This window comes from Hyla sarda, chromosome 8, assembly GCF_029499605.1.
Source record: "Hyla sarda isolate aHylSar1 chromosome 8, aHylSar1.hap1, whole genome shotgun sequence".
Classification (NCBI taxonomy): Eukaryota; Metazoa; Chordata; class Amphibia; order Anura; family Hylidae; genus Hyla; species Hyla sarda.
Genome location: NC_079196.1, coordinates 129,818,612 through 129,841,086, shown reverse-complemented (window position 1 = coordinate 129,841,086; position 22,475 = coordinate 129,818,612). Strand labels below are relative to the sequence as shown.

General features: G+C 43.6%; 1 protein-coding gene across 1 annotated transcript in view; it reads right to left on the bottom strand.

The window, feature by feature from the left end:
• OSGEPL1 (O-sialoglycoprotein endopeptidase like 1) overlaps nt 1-22,475 on the bottom strand; it is a 227,730-nt gene that overhangs the window by 86,814 nt on the left and 118,441 nt on the right. Inside the window, exons 5-6 of the mRNA XM_056533917.1 lie at nt 14,185-14,333; nt 7,435-7,565 (exon numbers count right to left, since the gene is read on the bottom strand). Of these exons, the coding sequence (XP_056389892.1) occupies nt 7,435-7,565; nt 14,185-14,333 (280 nt within the window). The remainder of the gene's footprint in view (nt 1-7,434; nt 7,566-14,184; nt 14,334-22,475) is intronic.

The following is a 22,475-nucleotide window of genomic DNA, read 5'->3' as shown; positions in this document are numbered from 1 at the left end:
AGGCGTGGCAGCCGAAGATGGCGCTGGTCCCTGCTAGTAATACAGAGATGTAGGAATTCTCGTGAGAGCTTTCCCCACAGCCATGTGGAATAATGGCTAATAGCTTAATAAAGCATTTCTTTCGCTAAAGGACCAAGTAAACCGTAGAAGAAATCATGAGAGGATTAAAAGAAGTTTCAGAGTCCTACACCTCAGATGCCTTACCATTGGTGGCTCGCCAGCTATTTGCCATGCTACTTTGAGAGGCTTAGACTCTCTTTTGAAGGGGTCTCGGTGAAGATATTCAAGGATATTACACCCTCCACTGTGGCCAAACGATGTGTCCTAAACCCGCTGCTCCAGCACCTACGGGAGCTGAGGCAGCCATACATGTGGCTGTACCCTATCAGGCTCTCTATTCCCAAAGATGGGGAAAAAATTTGTGTTGCTCGCCTGGATAAGGCCTTTATGAGAAATTGAACCCCTGGATATCCCCTCATGGCTCCCTGTGCAACGGAGCAACAATTTACCAAAACTTACCTAGATTGTCCCATGATTCAAGGTGGACAAGATGAAATATACAACTGCTGGATAGCCTTCTGTGGATGCTTTACGGACTCTTTACAGGCTTGAAGATAACCCTGCTGCATTGTCTTCCCCTATTAGGAACTCAGTGGTTCTGTTTGAGTGTTCCTGCCTTAGGTGACTACATGAGTTGCTAAGTGGACTGTGATTTTGTGCTAAGCATTGGGTCCTTGGAAGGGACATTGGACCTTGTACATCACCCACCCCCCTTTCCTTTCTCTTTATTCCCTTCCCTCCACATTCCTTTCATTGCTCCCTGGTGACAAGGCTGCTTTGCCTCCTAGGGGCCCCGATGCGGGTCCTCGACTCACCGGCTCTTGGATGGCTGGCCAATTACTTGAGACTTTTCCTGTATCCCTAGATTAGCCACTTTTCTTCATTTGGGATCCTCCAATACTATTTGGGATGTTTTGGCTGGTGACCCTGTCATTGCATGTTGTATGTTTCCTTGCTCTCTTCCTCCTTATTCCTCTGCAGCCCCTGCACCTTATCCCCTTTCTCCCTTGCTTATACTACTTCAGAAACCAGCACTGTTAATCCATGTTTTTATTTCACTCTGTCTGCTGTACTATGGCATATGACCAACAGGGTTCTTTTCAACGGACTTAATGTGAAGGGGGAAAGACAATAGAAAAAAAAAGTCACAGGAAAAAGTTGGGGCTACTCCTGTACACACTTTTAAACCTGTATGTAACACTGTTTAAACCTCCACTGTAACCACTTCCCATTGCCAAGATGCTTCCTTGATCGCTCCTGTTACTCCTCATCTCTCATGTGGCATTTTGTAACTTTTGGGGGCTTCTGTTTCTACGCAGTGCATTTTTCGGTAAAAATAACACCTTATCTTTATTCTGTAGGTCCATACGGTTAAAATGATACCCTACTTATATAAGTTGGATATTGTCGTACTTCAGAAAAAAATCATAACAACATGCAGGAAAATGTATATGTTAAAAATTCTCATCTTCTAACCCCTATAACTTATATTTTTCCGCGTACGGGCCCGTATGGGGACTCATTTTTTGCGCCGTGTTCTGAAGTTTTTATTGGTACCAAAAATACACTATTTTGGACTTAGGAATTTTTTTGCGCGCACGCCATTGACCGTGCGATTTAATTAATGATATATTTTTATAGTTCGGACATTTTCGCACGCGGCGATACCACATGTTTATTTTTATTTACACAGTTTTTTTTTATGGGAAAAGGGGGGTGATTCAAACTTTTATTAGGGAAGGGGTCAAATGACCTTTGTTAACTTTTTTTTTTTCACCTTTTTTTTGCAGTGCTATAGCTCCTAAAGGGAGCTATAGCACTGCACACACTGATCTCCTATGCTGTTCCCTGCAAAGCCATAGCATTGCACGGATCAGTCAGATAGGGGCTTGATTGCTCAAGCCTGTAGCTCAGGCTTGGAGCAATCAATCGATGATCGGACGCGGCGGAGACAGGTAATGAGACCTCGGCCTGTGTCCCAGCTGATCGGAACATTGCGATTTTATCGTGATGTCCCGATCAGCCCGACTGAGCTGCCGGGAAGCATTTACTTTCGTTTTCAGACGCGGCGGTCAACTTTGATCACTGCGTCTGAATGGTTAACAGCGCTCAGCACAACGATCGATGCTGCGTGCTGTTAGCCCAGGGTCCCGGCTATGATTAGCGTGACCCAGTTTTAAACCCCGGGACCAGGCGTAGGGCGTACAGGTACGCCCTATGTCCTTAAGGAGTTAAAGGACAACTGTAGTGCAAGACTTTTATATATTCCTGTGCCCGGGCCTTAAAAACAAACAAAATACACTTTAACTCACCTTCCTACGTTCCCCCCTCGGTCCAGTACAGGCCTCACAGTCCAGCGGTGCTAACCTCATTCAACTTCCTGGGGAGAGGGACGCCTCAGAGCCGTCGGCGTATCACCGGTCGCAGCGATGTCCCGCCCCGGCCGGTGATAGGCTGAGTCCACTGTCAAGTAAGAAGCGGTCCAGAGCTCCTTACATGACAGTAGGCTCAGCCTATCACTGGCCGGAGCGGGACATCGCTGCGGCCGGTGATACGCCGAAGGCGAGAAAGTTTATTTTGTTCATTTTTGAGACCCGGGCAAAGGAATATATAAAAGTCTTGTACTACAGTTGTCCTTTAAGACTTTTACTTAGAGCTTTTACTATCGCTTCTCTTTAGATACAGATTTCCTTGGCCCATAGAGGGAAACATCTCTTTAGCTTCCCCCTCCTCATTTTTCCATCTTCTCCTCTACTCTTGCTACTCTTCTCAACTCCTTAGTCTTCCTTTTTGTATGCTAATCAGTCCTGAATTTGACTCTTTCCTTCTTCTACCTCTTCATTCATTCGCTCTCTCTCTCTTTCTTTTGTTTGTGTTTACCACTGATAGTACAAGGTTTAAGAACTCCATTGGAGGTCTGCTTTGGCCACACCCTCCCTCTATCTTAACTTAGGTGTTCCCCTAACTCTTCACTTCAGCCTTTTTTCAACTGACGCAAAGGATATTACATGCCTTATCCATCAGCTGTACCTCACCAGACCTTGTCAACCGAATATTGACTTGTTATTATGTACATTAAATTTGCCTTTTTTAAGCTTTTTGTATTCTTCTTTTGTGGTTTCCATACAACTACCACTTTTGTGTTACATATATTAAACTGTTAAATAAAGAAGTCATAATAAAAAAAAAATACAATCAGAAAACAGTGACCGATTAACAACAAAAAATAGGTTTCTACAATTTTTTTATTTAGTTATAATGCATAATTAGGCATAACATAAAACAGGGGCCCTCCTCTTTCTTATTGTCTATGTTCAATAGAAGCATTGGCTAATTAGTGATAGGCCTGGGCCATGAGGTTGTGAGTTTATTATTGTGTTAAATTTTTAATGTGAATCTTCTGTTACATATTGTACAGTATTTAAAAAAGGTATTAAACTGTTTGAAAAATATATAACTGGACTGATAATCACAGGTAAGACAAATATTAGAAGCATTCCTTAGGTGATAACTTTGAGTGTGTCTAATGTCTATGGGAGAGGGCGTGACAAACTACCACCGCCATCACGCCCCTCCGCACACATGAATAGAGGGGGCATGGCGTGACGTCATGAACACGGTCTCCTGAACCCAGCATTCTGAACAAAAATATTCAGAACGCCTGGGTGCTGTACCGAGATTGCAGGGGGTCCCAGCGGCCATTTAACTTCATGTGCACGGCATTCAAAGTAAGTTGCCCTTGGACACACCTGCCTTGTTTGAACCCCCTTTCCACCTGCACTACATACTATTTAGCTACTCGAGCCCCTCGAAGCTCCGAAAACAATTCCTACTGTTCCTCCGCTACAGGTTTCTTCTCCCTGCCTCTGACAACAAGAGATTGGAGCAGGGGACATTTCAGGATAAGCCAATCATACGGTCTCCATTGGTTAATTTTGAACCTGCTAACTATTCCAGGGTGTAACAAAGAAATGCATGTGGACTTGCTGTGTACCCTAATAAGCTTATAGCCACACTCAGTTGTGGAGTCTAAGTATCTTCTAATTTTTCACTTAATCCCACTTAAAGCTTACCTGTCATAGTGCAAAAAAAGTGATATGTTACTCAGGACCCAATCCTGATCATGTGCATATAATTTTTATGTTTCTGAGACCTATATATCCAGAGATATAAGCATTTATCTGCTGGTGAGTTACTTTTTCATTGTGCAGGCTGGAGGGGGCATGTCAGTCTGTCTCCCTCACAGGAGCAAGCCTGTGCAGTCAGCCAATCAGTACTCTCTACTCTGTGTCATGTGTCAGAGGAAGATACTTGGAGCTTGCCTGCAGTAATCAGAAGACATTATGGTGAATTCATAACAGGATAAAATGTATAAATATATGAATAGATCTTTATAAAATTTGTGCAAGGATTTTTTAGATAAAAGTACAGCATTTTTATGAATACATGTTCTATCCGTTTTATCTTCTCCTAGTAAAGCTGGATGCTAATCAGCATAGCTGTCACTATGCGTCATTCATCTTTCACAGACTCCTGAATGTCTGATCAACTTTGCCATTCAGGAGTCCGAGAAAGCTTTGACTTTCAGCATGCTGGGAGTTGTAGTTTAACAACTGAAGCTGCAATGTTTGTAAATAACTGTGTTAGAGCAGTGTTGCCTCCAGCTGTTTTAAAACTACAGCTCCCAGCATGTCCACACATCCTTTATCTGTAGTTTTGCATACACAATAGAAATCTCCTATGCTGGATACCGGTATGCTTTATGGCCGGTATCCAGTATGCTGTAAAATCTAGACTAGTCTGTCTGGCTAAAAGACAGGCGACCCCTAGTGGTGGCTATTTTGAGCTTGAATTTCAGGTGAAAATATAAACATTTTTTTAACAGGAGTATATTGTGAAATGTCATATTATATTGAGTCCTGCAATATATGAAAAGTTTTTAACAATGACAGTGCCTCTTTAATCAAAACCGAAAGACCAGGGAGTCAGGAGTTTGTCTGGCGCAGAGAGGAACCATCAAGCAGCCAAGTAAAATCAATGGATTTATTAGATGCAACGCGTTTCGCTGAGCATGCGCAGCTTCATCAGGCAACCTCTTTAAGGATGTGGAAGCTGGACTTTTGCTGCTAAAAGTTACCGGGTCACCACTTAATACTGATACTGGTATGATCCACCAGACCTAAAGGGCCTGATGTCAGCATCAAGGAGGTCAGGCAAGAAAAGTTGGGATCTCGGAATAGGTTATTGGTAGATGGTATGGTACATTGCAGCTCCTGGAAAAAGCATGTTGAGCATAAAAACAGAGACACGTGGGGGAAAGTGCCAAAAATGACAGTACACATGCAGATGCCATCCACCAGAGTTACTCAGGTGACCTAAATCTAACATTGATCAGCCAATGCCTCTATGGCAATGGGTTATGTTACCGCTAACATGTTAATATGAATTTCTTTGTTATTTATTATACTCTTCGGGGCTACTTTTTACAGATATTTATTGGTTCAATATATTTTTATACGTTCTAAATCTCATGAACGAGGTTTTAAAATAGATTTTAAAATAGGTTTTAAAATATATGTGTGTGTGTGTGCGTGTGTGTGTGCGTGTGCGTGTGATTTAATTTAATTGGGAGGAATATTCTCTGAAACGCTTTATTCTTGATGGACCTATTAAATAAAATAACTTTTGTTTAAACATGAAATATTTCCCAGTAAAAATTATTAGCACTATACAAGACATCAATTTTGTTTCTTAGTTTTTTTTTTCATATCATGTGCCTTATGATATAAAGTTAACAATATTATCATTACAGTGATACCATACATGTATTTATATTAAACAATAAATTCTAAAAAAAAATGTAAGAATACTATTTAACAAATTTTTTTTTAGACACTTTAGAATTGTAAAATAATGTTCACTAAAATTAACATCCCACCAGCTCAAGCTGTAAACTATTGAAAGTGTAAATAATGCTTTGTAATTTTTAGTACTGTGTAACACTGAGGAATAGACCCACAAAAAACAGGCAAACAACTCTAAAGTCAATATTGTGGTCAATATTTCCAGCATTAAAAAAAACTTATTTTTAATGTAAAAGTGGCTGAAAAACTGCTGACATTTAATAGAGGCTTTTGCATGAAAATAAACCAAAAACTGGATGTTAAGCCTGAAAGCCCGTCTATAAAGTAATGACCTAATAGAAACAAACTCTTGGTAGATCTCTGGCTGCCATGGCTATTCATCAGCACTAGGCAATAGCTGATAGAGGCATCAAAGGCTTTATATATAAAAAAAAAATAAAAAATGGTAGTGTTTGTGTCTACCAGAGGTCCTCCTGTGAGTAAACCCATAATATCACTCTGGGTTACCTATGTCTTCTGTACAATAGGAGATACATATACATTCAATTGTACCAAGTGAAAGCCTTCAGGCACTGTTCCATGCATATACAGTGCACCAGAGTAAGGATGTATGGAGCAGGCTAGGGCTTCATAATCTGCAGCTGCCAGTGGCATAAATATAAAAATGGAAACAGGCACTTTCTATAGGAGGTAGGCCAGTATAAGAAAAAAACATATCCCCTATCTACAGTGTCGGATTTTGTGGTGTCTGACTGCTGGGACCCCCTGGGAACTCCTAACCAGCGCCCGGCTCTCTGCATGAATGCAGTGTGTCCACCACGGCATAAAGCTGTAGTAACACGTCCCCTCCATGCATCTTTGTGGGAGAGCCAGAGATGCCCAAACGCTGTATCTCCAACTCTTCCATAGAGATGCATGGAGGGGGCGTGTTTTATTTTTTATTTTTTTTAAATTCGTTTTATTGAAAAGTAAATAACGTTAGACCACAGGCCCATTAAAGTGAACACGAAGCATATCTACAGTACATAGAAAAGGGTCATGAGACCATACATCAAAATACAGAATGCAAGCGACAGGATACACCAAGTTGCATCACATGATATACATCGAAGTCATAAAACACTACCCAACTGAGGTAGGTAAACTGAAAACAAAATAGAACAAGAAGGCGAACATTCGCCAAAATTAGCAATCGTATACCATCCCGTGAGGAGCACCAATGCTATCACTAGTTAGTGGTACCAGCAAATAACCCATGATAAATAACCCCGAAAGGCAACCCACGCATCAAAGCAAGAGAAAAAGAATCGACAAACGTACACAGACAGCAAGCATAGCATCAATGTATCTTACATTGTTGTATCTTACATTGTGGGGGCGTGTTTTTTATATATATATATATATATATATATATATATATATATATATATATTTATTTTTTTAATTTTTTTTGATACTATATAACACCTCTAAAGGGGCTTAACTTTAATGTTCAACCTTACTATCTTACCAGGCAATCATGACACCATTGTCTGTGCAGAGTTGTGGTGGAGGACACAACAAAGACATATCCATATCATCTGTTAAATTTCTTAAGACTTTGCGAATATATTCATTGCTGGCAACTCCTCCAGAAACAACCTAAAATAACAAAAACAGAGACAGGTATATTGCCTACTATAAAATTCATAATTTGTCTCATAGTAACATACCAGAAATTAGACAATGGACAAACCTCCGGTAGTGAGCAGGATCAATTCAGGCACTGGGAGTCTCTTAGTTAAGGATAACTTTATTTTCCCATTATGTAAGGCGTTTTGCGGAGTAACCATTTCTTCAGGCATGATGCCAGAAGAAGTGGTCACTCCGTGAAACGCATTTTGTAACAAAAATGCACTTCTTTTAAAGGGTTACTCAACTTCAAACTAAGTTCAAAATAATTATTTTAGTGACTAAACTATAAAGTTAGCATGCTCAGCCAGGATGAAAGAAAACGTGGATTTACAAAAGTGTTAGATAGCTTATCTGCAAAACACATTTGCAAAACACATTAGAAAGAATTTATCAATGCCCGATACCAGAAAACTATTTTTGCTAAATTTTTGTGCAAAAAAGGTTTTTTCCACAGAAATAAAGCTTGCAAAACTATTTACAAATTATTAACAATAGTTTTCTGTTTTCAAGCATTCATAAATTCACACCAATATGTAGGCTAACTTGTGTTAATTTTGAATGTTTTTCCAGGGTTCTATCCTATAGTCCATAGGGGTCAGGAAGAATCTTTTTTCCAAGTAACAGCACATTGGGTCTCAGCCAATTAAAAGTTGGTTTGCCTGGATCAACTAGTGTTTGGAAGTATAAAAAGGTTAAATGTTTAATGCCATAGGGTCTTGCTATAACACATATACACAATGTACAAACATTATCAGGCCTGGCATCTTGCCTGAGCTGTTTTTAGCAGCATTAATCGATAGGCATTTTTAGACAGGAGCTGTCCCATTCACATGAATGGGAAAGGTTTCTGGCCGTGCTCTGTGCCCTTTGAAGATGTCATTCCACATGGAGGGGGAGGCTGACCTCTGAGGTTTAGAAATTATGATGATCTGTGTTACCTTCCACTGTAATGCTGTACAGTACACTTTCTAACAACACCCTCCTTATTATCACAAACAGAACAGAAAGTTTCTGCTTAGTTTTAGGCTTAGTGTCCAAAATGAAAACTGCAAGATTTTAGGATTAAGTGAACTGTAAACTAAAAGAAACGGTACCAAAAATTCTTAATTCTAAAAATATGTTTAACCCCTTAATGACTCATGACATCTATACCCCTTATAGTGTTGTTAAGGGTGCATAGCGTGGGCTCCTGACTTGAGCTCTGCGTCATACCAGGTGGCACTCAGCTAATTCCAGTAGCTGAGAGCCGCCTCTAATAGCCAAAATGTGGTGATCCCTTCAGCAGGCTGTAAATTCTTTAGATCGCTGCTGTCAAAGCTGGAGCAGTGTTTAATGGGACCTTTATACAGTTGTTGATGGTATAGGGGGGATTGACTGTTGAGGTAGCCGGAGGGCTCACCTCTCCTTAGATCCTGGCCATGACTCTGCAATTGATAGAGCTTGTCTGAAGCAGAGCATATAGAACTGCATTGATCTGTATAAGGAATTTCATACTCTCTCCTAAAAGTCCCCTAGGGGGGACCAATAAAGTATACAAAAAAATGTATAAATGTTTAACACGTATTCATTTCCTTACTAAAAGTTTAAATCATCCTCCTTTTTCAATTTTCCATATAAAAAATATGTAAACATAATAAAAATAAACATATGTACGGACGTAATCTCCGCGTGTGTCCAAACTATTAAAACATAAAACATTATTTATCCTGTGCGGTGAATGCTGTAAAAGTAAAAAATACCAAAGCCCAGAATTGTGTTTTTGGTCACATCATATCCCCCCAAAAAATAAAGTAAAAAGCGATCAAAAAGTCCCATCAATAACAAAATGGTTCTAATAAAAACTAAAGATCACAGCCCAAAATACAAAAAATAAAAAGATATAGGGGTCAGGAAATGTAAAAATAATTCTTAAAAGTTTGGAATTTTAAAAAATAAGTAAAACATAAACTATACAAATTGGATATTGTTGTAATCACGCTGACCTCTCAAATAGTTTGTTTTCCATTTTGCAGCATATGAAGGAAAACATTACAAATTATATATGGTCCCGCAAAAAACAAACCCTTATATGGGTCTGTAGATGAAAGAATAAAAGTGTTATGGCTATTAAAGTGCGAGGCGGCTAACCGAAAGAGCAAAAACAAAAACTGGCAAAGGTCCTTAAGGGGTTAAATATAAAAACTTGATTTAAACAATAGAAGTGCAACAACAAAAATTTGCAAGGTCCTTAACCCCTTGGGGTAGGAGCCCATTATAAACCTAAGGATGGGAGCATTTTTTGCAATTCTGACCACTGTCACTTTAAGCATTAATAACTCTGGGATGCTTTTAGGGGTTACTTTATGTTAGTGGTAAATTTTTGTCGATACGTGCATCATTTCTTGGTGAAAAATTCCAAAATTTGATGAAGAAATAGAAAATTTTGCATTTTTCTAACTTTGACGCTCTCTGCTTCAGACATTCCAAATAAATTATACATTGATTCACAAATACAATGGCCCTCATTTACTAATAGTGTCGGGTTTATCTCTGAGTGTTTCCTAATTTACTCCGTGTATTTTTCTCCCTGATTTACTAATGTGTCGCAAATTTTTGAGGGGTATGTCACATTTAGGAAGCCCCTATGGTGCCAGAACAGCAACAAAAAACAACATAATACCTCATATGTGGATGTAAAGTGCTCTGCGGGTGCACTAGAGGGCTCAGAAGGCTTTTGGAGAGCGAATTTTGCTGAAATGGTTTTTGGGGGCATGTCCCATTTAGGAAGCCCCCTTGATGCCAGAACAGTAGAAAAAAAAAAAAAAAACACATGGCATACTATTTTGTAAACTACACCCCTCACAGAATTTACTAAGGGGTGCAGTGAGCATTTACACCCCCACTGGCATTTGACAGATCTTTGGAACAGTGGGCTGTGCAAATGAAAAATTACATTTTTTATTTTTACGGACGACTGCTCAAAAAATCTGTCAATCACCTGTTGGGCGTAAATGCTCACTGCACCCCTTGTTACATTCCGTGAGGGGTGTAGTTTACAAAATGGGTCCACATGTGGAGGGGGTCCACTGTTCTGGCACCATGGGGGCTTTGTAAACACACAGTCTTCAATTCCAGCCTAATTCTCTCTCAAAAAGCCCAATGGTGCCCCTTCTCTTCTGAGCATTGCAGTTCGCCCGCAGAGCACTTTACATCCACATATGGGGTATTTATATACTCAGAAGAAATGAGGTTACAAATTTGGGGGGGGGCTTTTTTCCTATTACCCCTTGTGAAAATGAAAAATTTGGGGCAACACCAGCATTTCAGGGAGAATTTTTTTATTTTCATGTCCAACTTTAACGAATATTTGTCAAAGACCTGTGGGTTGTTGAGGCTCACTATACCCCTTGTTACATTCTGTGAGGGTGTAGTTTCCAAAATGGGGTCACATGTGGGTGTTTTTTTTTTTCAGAACCGCTGTAACGATCAGCCACCCCTGTGCAAATCACCAATTAAAGGGGTATTCCAGGAAAAAACTTTATATCAACTGTCTCCAGAAAGTTTAGTAAATTACTTCTATTAAAAAATCTTAACCCTTTCAATAATTATCAGCTGCTGAAGTGGAGTTGTTATTTTCTGTCTGGCAACAGTGTTCTCTGCTGACATCTCTGCTTGTCTCAGGAAGTAGTAGAGGTTTGCTATGGGGATTTGCTTCTAAACTGGGCGGTTCCCGAGACACGTCATCAGAGAGAACTTAGACAGAAAAGAACAACTCAACTTCAGCAGCTCTAAAGTACTCAAAGGGTTAATATTTTTGAATAGAAGTAATTTACAAATCTGTAACTTTCTGGAGCCATGTAGTTCGTCCGCAGAGCATTTTACGTACACATACGGGGTATTTCCGTACTTGGGGGTCTTTTTCTCCTTTAACCTTTAGTGAAAATTAAAAGCATGGAGCAACACCAGCATGTTAGTGTAATAATTTTAATGTTTTTACACTAACATGCTGGTGTAGCCCCCAACTTTACCTTTTCATAAGGGTTAAAAGGAGAACCCCCCCCCCAAAATTTGTAACACAATTTCTCCCGAGTACGGAAATACCCCATAAGTGGCCCTTAGCTGAGCGCCATGCGCATTTGAGGCCTGAATATGGAATTTGCAATAGGGGTGGACCCGGTTACAAGGATGGGGCTTGTCTCCAACAAAACCCTACAGCAGTGTTTCCCAAACAGGGTACCTCCAGCTGTTGCAAGATTCCCAGCCTGCCAGGACAGTCTAGGGCTGTCCAGCAACACTGGGAGTTGTCGTTTTGCAACAGCTGGAGGCGATGTTTTAATGGGGGGGGGGGGGGGGAGACATGTATGGGGGTGTATATGTAGTGTTTTTGGGGTACATTCCCACAGGCGGGGGTTCACAGTAAGTTTTCCGCTGCGAGTTTGAGCTGCGGCAGAAAATTTGCCGCAGCTCAAACTAGTTGAAGGAAAACCACTGTAAACCTGTCCGTGTGCATGTAACCTGTACATTCACATGTGGGGCACCCCAAATCTTCAGCTGTGGCAAAATGACAACTCCCAGAATGCACTGACAGACTGTACATGCTGGGAGTTGTAGTTTTACAACAGCTGTAGGCACACTGGTGGGGAACCACTGAGTTAGAAAACAGACTCTAGCTCAGTGATTCCAACCCGTGTGCCTCCAGCTGTTGCAAAACTACAACTCCCAGCATGTAGGGTCTGTCAGTGCATTCTGGGAGTTGTAGTTTTATAACAGCTGGAGGCACACGGGTTGGAATCACTGAGTTAGGAAACAGATGCTAGCTCAGTGTTTCCCAACCAGTGTGCCTACAGCTGTTGCAAAACTACAATTCCCAGCATGGCCAGACAGTCAGGGATACTGGGCGTGTAGTTCTGCAATATCTGGCCCTTCAGCTGGACAGTCTGGACATGCTAGGAGTTGTAGTTATGCAACAATTGGGGAAGAACAGTTTGGAGACCGCTAAGTAGTGGTCAACAAATTGTAGCCCTCCAGATGTAGCAAAACTAAAACTCCTAGCATGCCCAGACTGTCCAGGCACGCTGGGAGTTGTACTTCTGCAACATATGAAGGGCCAGATATTGCAGAACTACACGCCCAGCATCCCTGACTGTCTGGGCATGCTGGGAATTGTACTTTTGCAACATCTGGAGGGCTACAGTTTGGAGACCACCGTATAGTGGTCTCCAAACTGTGCCATTTCAGATGTTGCAAAACTACAACTCCCAGCATGCCCAGACAGTCAGTGCATGCTGAAATTTGTAGTTTTGCAACATCTGGAGGACCACAGTTTAGAGACGACTACACAGTGGTCTCCAAACTGTGACCCTCCAGATGTTGCAAAACTACAACTCCCAGCATGCCCAGACAGCCTTTGGCTGTGTGGGCATGCTGGGAGTTGAAGTTTTGTAGCTTTTAGAAGGCCACAGAGAAGGTCACTTACCGCGATCTTCACTGCAGCTTTCTCCACGCGCAGTTTCTGGCCGCATGTCTCTGCTGCCGCCGCTGCTCCGGTATGCTGCCTCCACCGGTCCTGGTGCCGGCCCCTCGCCGCCCGTGTACCCCCCCCCCCCCCCGCTCTTTCCAGACTTCGATCGGTTGGGCAGAGCGGGGGAAATGAACTCTAACCCCCCCGCACCCCCTCCTGCCATTGGTAGTCAGCCGGATCGCGGCAAATCGGAGGTCTAAATTGACCAGCGATTTGCTGTGATCGCCGACATGGGGGGGTATTGCCTCAGGACCCCCCTAGGCATTGCCACGGGATGCCTGCTGATAGATATCAGCAGTCATACCGGTCCGATCACCGCCCGGCGAGCTGCGGTGATCAGAAATACGGAGGGCGTATGGATACGCCCTCCATCCTTAAGTGACGAGACGAGAGGGCTTATGCCCTTCCTCCCCAAGGTGTTAAAGGGGTACTCTGCCCCTAGACATCTTATCCCCTATTCAAAGGATAGGGGAAAAGATGTCTAGTCACAGAGGTCCTGCCACTGGGGACCCCCATGATCTTGACTGTGGCACCCCAGACATCCTGTGCACGGAGCGACCTGTAGGGTGGGGTAACACAACAGCTGTTGATTGGGGGAGAGAATCTTTGGGGGATAGCTTACACAGGTTGGAGATACAGAGGAGAGCTGTAGTTTGGTAGTATGCAGCTAAAATTTCTCAAAAATACCAAGGAGAAAAAGTTTTTGCACTATAAGTACACAGAATAAATAAAACATTTTCAAAAAGGTGTCTATAGCTTTTAATATTTGTCATTTATGAAGGGCTGAATTATTGGCCTTCTCTAAAATGTATATAACATTCCTTAATCAGTTTGCCCTACTATCACCACAAACTTTATTCCCCTTTGCTCAAAAGACTTCTAACTGTACACACAAAAGACTGGCTGCTGACTGGTTCATCTACTTTACGTGCACTACGACATTGTCTCAAGCATATTTCCTCATGGACTAAGCTTGTGTCCTCTTTTTTCAACTCATTAGCATATATTTCTGCAATGTCTGATTATTGAAAAAAATTGGTTAATCTATGACAGTATGCGATACTTTATGACATCCTCAGTAATTACCAGTGATGCTTTTGAAGATGGTAAACGTCTTTCTTTATTGCAGAACAAAATAGCTCGTTGTGTACGTTTGACCAAATGATGCGCCACAGAGTGTTGAAATGAAGCTGCAACGTCAGCTGCACAAGAAAGCACTGCCTGGTTCTTTATACCTAATGAATAGGGTTATTGGAAAAAATAAAAAAATAAATAAAACACTAGTAAAAGAATATTGTAGCACACAACAGCAATAAAATTATGTTATAAAAAGGTAAATTCTTACAATACGTTTTAATACTACTACTTTAAACCAGTTTATTCATTAGTGTCAAAAGCAAATTGCTGGCCTCTTAACATTAGCCAGTGAATTACCTTTCCATATTTGTGTTTAAGATCCTTTCCTGGTTTTCACCTACGAATATGGACACAAAATACTGAGCAAATCCCAGCGGCCAGACCCCCCACGATCAGACATATTATCCCCTATCCTTTGGATAGGGGATAATATGTCTAAGGGCAGAGTACCCAATACACTGTACAGGTCTTTTCTTTTAAACTATCCTTCCTCCAAGCAATACATCATCAATTACCAATAAACCTTCACTGTCCCCTGCATGCATGAGAGCAATATGCTGCATAAACTTCGCATGAATATTGTGCCGATGCTTCTTCATCCCATCATGTAATAGTTGGACAGTACATCCAACATATTGGATATTGCATGTACAAGTCAATATATGATATAAGAAGATGAACAATTATTGAATTCTTTGAGGGGAAAAACTTCTCCAGTGGAATATCATCTTATATTAGCTAAATCCCCCCCTGCTGAATCCATGAACAGCAAAGGCATCTTGCTGATCGGCAACTGAAAGTACCCATTTTAAGAGTACTGTTAAACATCTACTTGCATCTACTTGCGTCACGCCCCCTCCCATAGACTTGCATTGAGGAGACTGGGCGTGACGTCACACGGGGGAGGAGTCCTGACATCACGGACTTCCGTTACCGTGGTTGCGCCCGAAACCCTCCAGCGCTCCCGGAAAATAAACAGGTGGGTGCCGCATGCAACATTGCGGGGGTCCCCAGCGACGGGACCCCCACGGTCAGACATCTTACCCCCTATCCTTTGGATAGGGGATAAGATGTCTAGGGTGGGAGTACCCCTTTAATCATAATTATTTCTTTTTTAACAATCGTTTTTACCGTCAGAAGGTTGGAACCACCATGGGGACCAGGTTCGCGGTGAGTTATGCCAACCTTTTTATGAATTTTTTTGGACTGAGGAGACACTTAACCCCTTAAGGACCACGGACGTATGAGTACATCCCTGCGCTCTGGGTCTTAAGGACCAGGGGCGTACTCATATGTCCCAGCGAATTTCACATCCCGCCGGGCGGGTTGCGAAACCGGACGCCTGCTGAAATCATTCAGCAGGTGTCCCAGGCAAACTTCAAGGGGGTCCCGGGACCCCCAAATGTCGACGATCGCCGCAGATCGTCCGCAAAATCGCGCGGGCGATCTGCGGTGATTCCGGTAATTCGGGTCAGTGATGACCCGATGACCTGGAAATAAATGGGGATCGGCGGTGTACAACACACCGCCAATCACCTACCGTTGCTGTAGAGCGGTGACAATACTGTCACCGCCCCAGCAACGCTGCTATTGGCCGGCGATCGTCCAGCCAATAGGAGAGCGGCAGGGGAGGGGTTAACGGCTCTTTCCCGCTGCTGTACCCGCTCTCTGCGTTCAGTCAGCAGGTGCCACAGTGAGGAGAAGCCGTGGATCCCCCCTCGGAGCCCCCTCAGGAGCCGTTACAATAGGGAAAGCAGTGTATAGGGACAGGTAGGAGTAAAGTTACAAAAATGAAAAAAAGTTTAAAAAAAATAAAAAATAAAAAAAGTACCCCCCCGACCCCCTAATAGGTCCCCAAGGGTCTTATTAGGGTCTTTTCCCTGACCCCAGGTCTTACTAGGGGTTGAGGGAGCTGATTGCGCCACCCCCATTTTTTTGGGATGCAGCGTTTTTTTTTTTACCCCCCCCCCCCCCTGACCCCCTAATAGGTCCCCCAGGGTCCTATTAGGTTCTGATCCCTTAACCCGGGTCCTATTAGGGGTTCAGGGAGCTGCGTGCAACACCCTTTTTTTTTGGGGCCGCAGTGTTTTTTCCCCCACCCCAATTATAACACACCGTTATATAAAGTAGCACACCTAGCACCACATACACACTTCCCCGCCCCCCCCTCCACACACACACACCCTCCCCCCCCTCCCCCCGCCACCATAGAAGAAAGGCGATGGCCCACCGGGCATTTTTGGCAGCGGAGGCTTACGCTTTTTTAGCCTCTGACTCCAAATCTGCCAGTGAGGATGATGAAGATCGTACATTTTTGTGTTCTTTCTCGCCCTCATCATCTAGCAGTGATGATGAGTCCCCTGTACGGCGGCAGAGACGCCGCCAGACGAGGCCACGCACCCCCCCATGAGAGTGACCCAGTGGCCAACACTAGTACGAGTGGCAATGCCGCTCGTAATAGGAGTCCGGCCCCCCCAGACAAGTGCACCGAAGCCCCCTTACGATGACCCTGTCTGGAGCCCCCCAGAGGATTATCAGCCCCGGATTCCTGAGTTTGTTGGCGTCTCAGGAATCTGGATTGACCATGCTGGCTTCACTGATCTGGACTTTTTAAAGTTTTTTTTCAGTGACAGCCTGGTCAATCTAATGGTGGAGCAAACAAACTTGTATGCCCAGCAGTTCATTGCCCACCAGCCAGATTCCTTTTTGGCCAGGTCCAATGAATGGCGACATTTGGCATGAGGACATTTTGGGGCCTCACGCTGCAAATGGGCCTGGACAAAAAACCAAGTGCTCGTCATTACTGGAACGGGGACGTCCTCAACCAGACCTCACTTTACAGTATGGCGATGTCACAGAGGCGGTTTGAGGCTATTCGGAAATGCCTGCATTATGCAGATAATGTGGCATGTCCGCCCCGAGGTGATCCAGCCTCTGACCGGCTTTACAAAGTGAGGCCGGTCATCGATCACTTTGGCGCCAAATTTTTGGAGGCCTACGTACCGCTCAGGGACCTCTCGGTAGATGAGTCTCATCAGTTTTAAGGGGAGACTCATCTTCCGCCAGTATATTCCCTCGAAGCGGGCGCGGTATGGCGTGAAGCTGTATAAACTCTGCGAGAGTACCTCCGGGTACACTTGCAAGTTTAGAGTATATGAGGGACGAGATTCCCGTATTGAACCCCCAGAATGTCCCCCCACTCTGGGTGTTAGCGGGAAACTCGTTTGGGACCTTATGCACCCATTGCTGTATAAGGGTTTCCACGTGTACGTGGATAACTTTTATACCAGCATCCCTCTGTTCAAATCCCTTTCCGCCAGATCCACGTCGGCTTGTGGGACCGTGCGGAAAAACCAGAGAGGCCTCCCTCTAAATTTGGTCAAGACGCCTAATTCCCAAGGGTGAGTCCCGTGCCCTGACCCATGATAACCTGTTGTTGGTGAAGTATAAGGATAAGAGGGATGTCCTTATACTCCCCACTATTCATGGGAATGCCAGCAACCCTGTCCCTGTGCGAGGTACCGTGGGACCGGTCCTAAAACCCGATTGTATTCTGGACTACAATCGGTATATGGGGGGAGTTGATCTCTCAGATCAAGTCCTCAAGCCATACAACGCCACGCGGAAAACACGGGCATGGTACAAAAAAGTTGCGGTCTACATGTTACAGGTTGCCATGTACACCGCTTTTGTACTATCCCAGTATGCTGGCAACACAGGGACATTCCTCCAGTACCAAGAAGAAGTCCCAAGGTTCCTGATCTTTGACGACCGGGAAAGATCAGGCCTGACTTCCCAAGGGTCTGGAGTTATAGGCACCAGGATCGTCCCCGGCTAGCACTTTCCAAGTGTGATCCCCCCCACTGGAAAGAAGGACGAACCCAGAAAAAAAATGCAGAGTGTGTTTCAGGAAGGGGATGCGCAAGGACACCACATATCAATGCGACACTTGCCCAGATAATCCGGGCCTCAGCATAGGCTGCTTCAGGGAGTATGACACTTCCATGGAGTACTAAATTCCAGAGTACATTCCAAAATATAACCCCCATAGAATCACTAAATTGCCCAAAAAAAACAGAAAAACAAAAAACAAAACCTGATAAGACCTCTGGGGGTGTTTTTTCAAAAATGGGTCATAGGTCACTGAGTCACTATCATCGGGACTTTTTATGTTGCCTCAAATGCGCAGCGCTCTCTCCACCTGAGCGGGTGCGCATTTGAGGCAACAGGTTAGGGTCGGCCACACACATCACATTCCCAGAATGATGACTCAGAGCATAGGGTTTGGGGCGGGCATATTTTTTTTAGTTTTGGCTATGCTCTGGGTCATCATTCTGGGAACATATCCTGTTTTATTAAGTTTTATAATTTTCTGGCCCACTGTACCTCACCTGTCTACCCCAGTTACATCCAGTTGTCCCCCAGAGTGTTCCCCTATTTTAGGGCTCAGTGCTCCCCCCATTAGCGCTCCTTGAGGGGGGGTCCCACATCCTGGCTCCATATCAAGCTCAAGGTCCCTGACTGCGCTCCCACTCAAGCAAGTAGAGATGAGCGAACTTACAGTAAATTCGATTCGTCACGAACTTCTCGGCTCGGCAGTTGGTGACTTATCCTGCGTAAATTAGTTCAGCCTTCAGGTGCTCCGGTGGGCTGGAAAAGGTGGATACATTCCTAGGAAAGAGTCTCCTAGGACTGTATCCACCTTTTCCAGCCCACCGGAGCACCTGAAAGCTGAACTAATTTATGCAGGAAAAGTCATCAGCTGCCGAGCCGAGAAGTTTGTGACGAATCGAATTTACTGTAAGTTCGCTCATCTCTACAAGCAAGACCTGCTGTGCACCCGCCAAGCCTAAATCATTAAAAAATAAGGTATGTCCTTACTCCAAAGAAATGTATTTACAAACTGTGGGGTGTCTTTTCTGCTATTAACCCTCGTAAAAATTTAAAATTTGGGGGGAAACACACAGTGAATTTTTTTTTCTTTTTTTTGGTGAAACCCCTGTGGGGTATTAAGGCTTACTTTACCCCTTGTCAAGGGGTCTAATTTCCAAAATGGTATGGCATGTGGGGGGTATTTTGCTGTCCTGGCACCATAGGGGCTACCTAAATGTGACATGTCCCCCCCCATTTCAGCAAAGTTTGCAAATGTGACTCCTTCTCTTGTGAGCAATGTGGCGCTCCTGCAGTGCACTTGACGTCCACTTATGGGGTACCTCCATACTCAGAAGAGATGGGGTTACAAATTTTGGGGGGTCTTTTCTACTATTAACCCTTGCAAAAATGTGAAATTTGTGGGGAAACCCACATTTTAGTGAAAAAAAAAAAAAAGAATTTTTTACATATGCAAAAGTCGTGAAATCCCTGTGGGGTATTAACCTCTTAAGGACCCAGGGCGTATGGATACGCCCTCACACCCTGGGCCTTAAGGACCAAGGGCGTATCCATACGCCCTGGCGTTTTCCGATCCCTGCCGCGCGCCGGGCAGGGATCAGAACCGGATGCCTGCTGAATTGCTTCAACAGGGATCCAGGGCAAACTCTGAGGGGGGCCATGTAGGGAAATCGTCCTTGCAATCTGCGGCGATACCGGGCTGATCGGGTCTCTGGGACCCGACCGCCCGGTAATTTTGCATGATATCGGCTGTCACAGACAGCCAGGACCATGCTAAAGTATAGGAGCGAGGTGGCAAGCCTGCCACCTCCTATTCCCTGCGATTCTTGGGTTTCATTTTGAGAAGAGGTAAAAGGGAAAAAAGCCCCCCAAAATTTGTAACACAATTTCTCCCGACTACGGAGATACCCCATATGTGGGCGCAAAGTGCTCTGGGGGCGCAAAACAAGGCCCAGAAGGGAGAGTGCGCCATGTACATTTGAGGTAATTTGCACAGGGGTGGCTGATTGTTACAGCGGTTTTGACAAAGGCAAAAAAAAAAAAAACACATGTGACCCCATTTCGGAAACTACATCCCTCACGGAATGTAATGAGGGGTGCAGTGAGCATTTACACCCCACTGGTGTCCTGGCACCATAGGGGCTTCCTAAATGCGACATGCCCCCGAGCAAAATTTGTTCTCAAAAAGCCAAATATGACTCCTCTTCTGAGCATTGTAGTTCGCCCGTAGTGCACTTCAGGTCAACTTATGGGGTACCTCCATACTCAGAAGAGATGGGGTTTCAAATTTTGGGGGGTATTTTTTTGCTATTAACCCTTGTAAAAAATTTGAAATTCGGGGGAAACACACATTTTAGTGAAATTTTATTTTATTTTTTTTACATATGCAAAAGTCGTGAAACACATGTGGGGTATTAAGGCTCACTTTATTCCTTGTTATGTTCCTCAAGGGGTCTAGTTTCCAAAATGGTATGCCAAGTGGGTGTTTTTTTGCTCTCCTGGCACCATAGGGGCTTCCTAAATGCGACACGCCCCCGAGCAAAATTTGCTCTCAAAAAGCCAAATATGTCTCCTCCTCTTCTGAGCATTGTAGTTCGCCCGTAGTGCACTTCTGGTCAACTTATGGGGTACCTCCATACTCAGAAGAGATGGGGTTAAACATTTTGGGGGGTATTTTCTGCTATTAACCCTTGCAAAAATGTGAAATTTGGGGGGGAAACACACATTTTAGTGAAATTTTATTTTATTTTTTTTTACATATGCAAAAGTCGTGAAACACATGTGGGGTATTAAGGCTCACTTAATTCCTTGTTACGTTCCTCAAGGGGTCTTGTTTCCAAAATGGTATGGCATGTGTTTTTTTTTTTTTTTTTTGCTGTTCTGGCACCATAGGGGCTTCCTAAATGCAACATGCCCCCCAAAAACCATTTCAGAAAAACGTACTCTCCAAAATCCCCTTGTCGCTTCTTCGCTTCTGAGCCCTCTACTGCGCCCGCCGAACTCTTTACATAGACATATGAGGTATGTGCTTACTCAAGAGAAATTGGGCTACAAGTATAAATTTTCTCCTTTTACCCCTTGTAAAAATTAAAAAATTGGGTCTACAAGAACATGCGAGTGTAAAAAATGAAGATTGTGAATTTTCTCCTTCACTTTCCTGCTATTCGTGTGAAACACCTAAAGGGTTAAAAGGCTGACCGAATATCATTTTGAATACTTTTGGGGGTGCAGTTTTTATAATGGGGTCATTTGTGGGGTATTTCTAAGATGCAGACCCTTCAAATCCACTTACAACCTGAACTGGTCCCTGAAAAATAGTGAGTTTGGAAATTTTGTGAAAAATTGGAAAATTGCTGCTGAACTTTGAAGCCCTCTGGTGACTTCCAAAAGTAAAAACTTGTCAATTTTATGATGCAAACATAAAGTAGAAATATTGTATATGTGAATCCAAAAAAAAATATTTTGAATATCCATTTTCCTTACAAGCAGAGAGCTTCAAAGTTAGAAAAAGGCAAAATTTTACCACTATGTAAAAGTAGAATATGTCACGAAAAAACAATCTCGGAATCAGAATGATAACTAAAAGCATTCCAGAGTTATTAATGTTTAAAGTGACAGTGGTCAGATGTGCAAAAAACACTCTGGTCCTAAGGTGTAAAATGGCCTGGTCCTTAAGGGGTTAATATGTTTTTAACTACTCTTAACAGTAATGTTTTTAATTTTATTTTTACTCAACAAGCAGAACGCATGTTGAATTTTTAGACTTTAAGGTTAATAACAAAAAATTAACATGTGAAACATACAGAAAACTAACAGCTAAAAACTCCTTAATTTTATTTATGAGCTGCCACCTCCCACGGTGGCTGGTAAACATGTCACAGGGCCAATATAGAGGGTTAAAGGGATAAGATGTTAGAACGCCGCGGTCCCGCTGCTGGGGACCCCGGGGATCGCCACTGCGGCACCCCGCTATCATTACTGCGCAGAGCGAGTTCGCTCTTTGCGTAATGACGGGCGATACAGGGGCCGGAGCAGCGTGATGTCATGGCTCCGCCCCTCATGACATCACGGCCCGTCCCCTTAATGTAAGTCTATGGCAGGGGGCGTGATGAACGCCACGCCCCCTCCCATAGACTTGTATTGACGGGGGCGGGCCGTGACGGCACGAGGGGCGGAGCCGTGACGTAATGATGCTCCGGCCCCTGTATTGCCCGTCATTACGTGCAGAGCGATCTCGCTCTGCGCAGTAATGATAGCGGGGTGCTGCAGCAGCGATCCCGGGGCTCCCCAGCAGCGGGACCCCGGCGATCTGACATCTTATCCCCTATCCTTTGGATAGGGGATAAGAT